This window comes from Gobio gobio (assembly GCF_949357685.1).
Source record: "Gobio gobio genome assembly, chromosome: 15".
Classification (NCBI taxonomy): Eukaryota; Metazoa; Chordata; class Actinopteri; order Cypriniformes; family Gobionidae; genus Gobio; species Gobio gobio.
In genome coordinates this window covers 48,334,396-48,338,948 of record NC_137108.1, presented here as the reverse complement: position 1 = coordinate 48,338,948, position 4,553 = coordinate 48,334,396, and the positions used below count along the sequence as shown (strand labels likewise).

Below are 4,553 nucleotides of genomic sequence, written 5' to 3'. Positions count from 1 at the left end.
CCATCCCTCCATCTGTCTTTTAATGTTCTATGTATCCATCCATCTATCCATCCATCCATCCATCTTTTAATAGTTCCATCCCTCCATCTGTCTTTTAATGTTCTATGTATCCATCTATCCAGCCATCCATCTTTTAATAGTTCCATCCCTCCATCTGTCTTTTAATGTTCTATGTATCCATCTATCCATCCATCCATCTTTTAATAGTTCCATCCCTCCATCTGTCTTTTAATGTTCTATGTATCCATCTATCCAGCCATCCATCTTTTAATAGTTCCATCCATCCCTTCATACATCTTTTAATTGTTCTAATTAAATTCTATCTGTCTGTCTGTCTATCTATCTTTGTATCCATCCATCCATCGATCCAAAATAGATACTTATTGCTTTTAAATCAGATCCAACTCCCCCATTAAAATAACCTGTAAAAATGATGTAAATAAATGAGTATGTGTGTATAAAGTTATGACTAGCAGTTTTCCCTCTGAATGTATTTTTCTGTGTGTACATTTCCGGTGTAGTTCCGCTGTGTCCAGCAGAGGCGCCGCTGTTACCGAGCCTCGCGGCGGAGAGCGTCTGAGCTCTGAAACCTGAGCGGGGAATTCTGGCATTGTTGCTTTAAGAGATAAGCGACGCCCAGCGATACGTGATCGCTCTCGCAGCCAATCGCTGAGCGGAAAATTCCAAATCTGGTTTGAACCGGTTTCTATCTTAAATTTCAATATAAAAACTTAATAAAACATATACAGCCGTTATTGTATTTTACGCGAGACGCTGTGAGGCGCGCACGGTTCCGTTGCTCACGAGCACATTGTTTAGACAAATATTCCGATTTTTGCCATTTTTTCGGGTTTTTTCTGCAGTCAAGATGCCCAAAAGAAAGGTAAGGATGCACTGTATTATTTTCTATTTATGGAAAAAAAATCACGAATATTGTTATTTGTACATATGTCTCTATATTTTTATATTTTTTTGTTGCTGTAATGGGCTGTGATCGTGTAGTTGTTTTATAATGGCGGACAGTCGATTTTACATATTCACTGTTAGACTGTCAGTCTTGCCGCGCAGGGACGAAAACATGACCCAAAACTCGACGTTTAACGGAAAATAAAACCAGACGGGTCTTTTAAAACCGACAAATACTGTAACCTGCACATGTGTATTAATATTTCTGTAATTATTCGAGCAAAACAAATCTGTAACATCCTGTAAGATCCGCCTGATCACTTGAGAATGTAAAAGGAGGGAACTTGCATGTTGGTGGTCGAACTCCAACAGGCGAATATTCCTAGCATTTCTGAACATAATCTTTCACATTAACTAAGATATTATTATTTCCACACTGCAGATAAGTGATTTGTGTTGGAATTTCAGAGGAAAAAATGCTCTCATTTATCAATTTGGCTTGAAATCAGACCGCAAACGTGTATATTTTCGTCCCTCAGGTCGGTTTTATTAAAAATAATATGTTTAGTCCTGTTCTTCGGTGTGTTTTAAGCGGCTCCTGTCATTGTTGATGTGCACTACGCCTACCCGAAACGTCAAGCTGCCATCTTTACAGCACCTGTGTCTTTTAGAAGACGGTGCTTTGCTAGTTAACCGCCTTGACCGTGTAAATGTAATTTTTTTTATGTCTTAATTCCGTGTTTAATGTGCTTTTATGCGGGTTACAGTGTTTTCGTGACTTAAACAAAGGAACTGTACGCTGAGAATCGCCCCTCTGTCGTTTAAAAGGCGCGTAGTGGTGCAGCCAAACAAAAGGAAGCCGTCTTGCCCGCGCGCACTGACAGCCCGGATTTGAATTTGAATATGCGCGGGAAGACAGAGCAGAATAAAGTCATCCGTTATGGAAAATAACTGCGGCTTATCGTCTGTGACGTAACGCCTCGCAACTGTCACACAGAACGACCTATTTCGTGTATTTCGACGAATGCGTTTATGTATAAAAAATGTATTTTTTCGATTATTCATAACGCTTTTGTGTTTTGTTGTTTTACAGATTGATGGTGAGAAGGCCGCCAAAGGCAAGGAGGAGGTTTGTCCATTTAAGTATATTTTTATCATTTAATATTGTAATTTAAATAAGCTCAAGCAGAACACTTTTCTGTGTAAATCACATTTTTACATAAATTATTGCATTAAAATTAAGTTTTTTGCGTAAATATGTCCTGCTTGTGCTTGATGAATAACAACATTATTTTTAGTTTATGTCTATATTAGTTACATCAACCATCAGATAAATGTACTATATTTAAACAATTCATGTTTTTTAAAATTATTATTTTTAGTTTGTCTATATTAGTTACATCAACCATCAGATAAATGTACTATATTTAAACAATTAATGTTTTTTAAAATGATAAATTTACTATATTTCACCAATTAGTGTTTTTTTTTATTATTTATTTTTAGTTAATGTCTATATTAGTTACATCAACAATTAGATAAATTTACTATATTTTGCCAATTGAATGTTTTTTTTAAATATTATTTTTAGTTTATTTCTATATTAGTTACATCAACCAGCAGATAAATGTACTATATTTAAACAATTAATGTTTTTTTTTAATTATACATTTACTATATTTCACCAATTAATGTTTTTTTATTTTATTTTTTAGTTTATGCCTATATTAGTTACATCAACCAGCAGATAAATTTACTATTATTGCCAATTATAATTTTTTTTATATTATTTTTAGTTTATGCCTATATTAGTTACATCAACCATCAGATAAATGTACTATATTTAAACAATTAATGTTTTTTTAATTATACATTTACTATATTTCTCCAATTCGTTTTTTTTTTTTTTTTTTTTTAGTTTATGCCTATATTAGTTACATCAACCATTAGATAAATGTACTATATTTCCCCAATGAATATTTATTTTTATTATTATTATTATTTTTAGTTAATGTCTATATTAGTTACATCAACCATCAGATAAATTTACTATATTTCACCAATTAATGTTTTTTTTATTATTATTTTTTAGTTTATGCCTATATTAGTTTCATCAACCAGCAGATAAATTGACTATAATCGCCAATTATTATTATTTTTAAATATTATTTTTAGTTTATGCCTATATTGGTTACATCAACCATCCGATACATTTACTATAATCCCCAATAATTTTTTAAAAATATATTTTATAGTGGTTTCCCCAGTATTGATTATTCGGTTACATGATTGATTGGTGTTGATTCTGTATTAATATTTTTCAGCCAACAAGACGCTCCGCGAGGTTGTCTGCTGTAAGTATTATCTTTTAGGATCTATTCAATAAATAGATCTTTGTCTAATTTACTTTTATCTAATTCATTTTTGAATTAATTGACAGAAGCCAGCTCCTCCTAAACCAGAACCAAAGGCCAAAAAAGCCGCTGCCCCCAAGGTAAGGATGAAGTGTGACACACATATCTTGTGACCATTTAATAATAGTTTTTTGTTCCATTGTCTACTTGTTAACCATCAAAACACTGATTGCAATCATATGTTTTGTCATTGGTCACACAGAAGGCAGCCAAGGGGAAGAAGGGTAGCAACCCTGCTGAAAACGGAGATGCCAAGGCAGACCAGGTCTGTGAAAACGTCTTTTCTTAAGTCAAGATTCAAGAGTTTTATTTGTCACATACACAGTTATATACACAATGTACAACTGGCAGTGAAATGTAAAAAAAAAAGCGGTCTTTATTCTGAACCGCTAAGAAGAGCGAGAGATAAATAACCGAGACCCTCGAGTGCTTGTACTTCGGCATAGATAACACGCCAGCTAATTAATGGAGCGTATGAGATAATAATATGTTGAACTGACTGTTTTTCTCACTTTCCTCCAGGCACAGAAGGTCGACGCTGCTGGTGAAGCCAAATGAGAAGCTAATGAGTGTCTGATCCTTCTATGTACTTGGTGACTGTACAGTTTGAAATAACTATTTTTTACCAAGTTTTATATTAAGAATAACATTTATAGTTGACTTGTTGACTTGCTTTTGATGTACTGATTGATTTGACAGGAGTTACTATATTTCATTCATATCCATTTGTATCCCATTTTTTAATCAAGCGTCTATATCTTGCCAAAACGGTTTGCCCAAGCTAAATCTGTTGGCGAAACGCAAGAATATTGTCCTAAAGTTTGTTTATTGCTTATCTATCTTCTCTATCTTTCTTTCTTTCTTGTTTTATCTTTGGATTTTAAACACCAAACATTCTCAAAAGGCAGCTTAAGAGTGTTTCTAAAATGTTTTCAGGAGGGTTTTCACCATGTTGTTAGCATTTAAACGTAGAAATACTGTGTTTTCTTTCTTTTTTTTTAAGGTAAATTACAATGAAATTGTCACAAGAAAAAAAAAAAATCAATAAGGCAACAATGTTAAATAAATTTACAATGTGAACCTTCAATTTCTTCTTTAGAGCTGTGTGTTCTGAACTTGTCTTTTTTTTATTAAGTTATGTTCTGAAACAGTGGAAGGATATTCAGTGACTCTTAAAATGCTTTGTTTTAAATGGTTTTGAATAAAAAAATTAAAAAAACTGTCCAAAAACGA

General features: G+C 33.0%; 1 protein-coding gene across 2 annotated transcripts; it reads left to right on the top strand.

The window, feature by feature from the left end:
• Positions 1-612: 612 nt before the first annotated feature.
• hmgn2 (high mobility group nucleosomal binding domain 2) lies at positions 613-4,553 on the top strand. Of its 2 annotated transcripts, none has more exons than XM_079836265.1 (6): positions 613-883; positions 2,000-2,035; positions 3,231-3,260; positions 3,347-3,400; positions 3,523-3,585; positions 3,843-4,553. In XM_079836265.1, exons 1-6 carry the CDS (start codon positions 869-871, stop codon positions 3,876-3,878), a joined length of 234 nt encoding a protein of 77 aa, XP_079692391.1. In that variant the 5' UTR covers positions 613-868; the 3' UTR covers positions 3,879-4,553. The 2 variants fall into 2 exon arrangements, with proteins under 2 accessions (XP_079692391.1, XP_079692392.1); XM_079836266.1 differs by having other exon boundaries at positions 721-883; positions 3,350-3,400.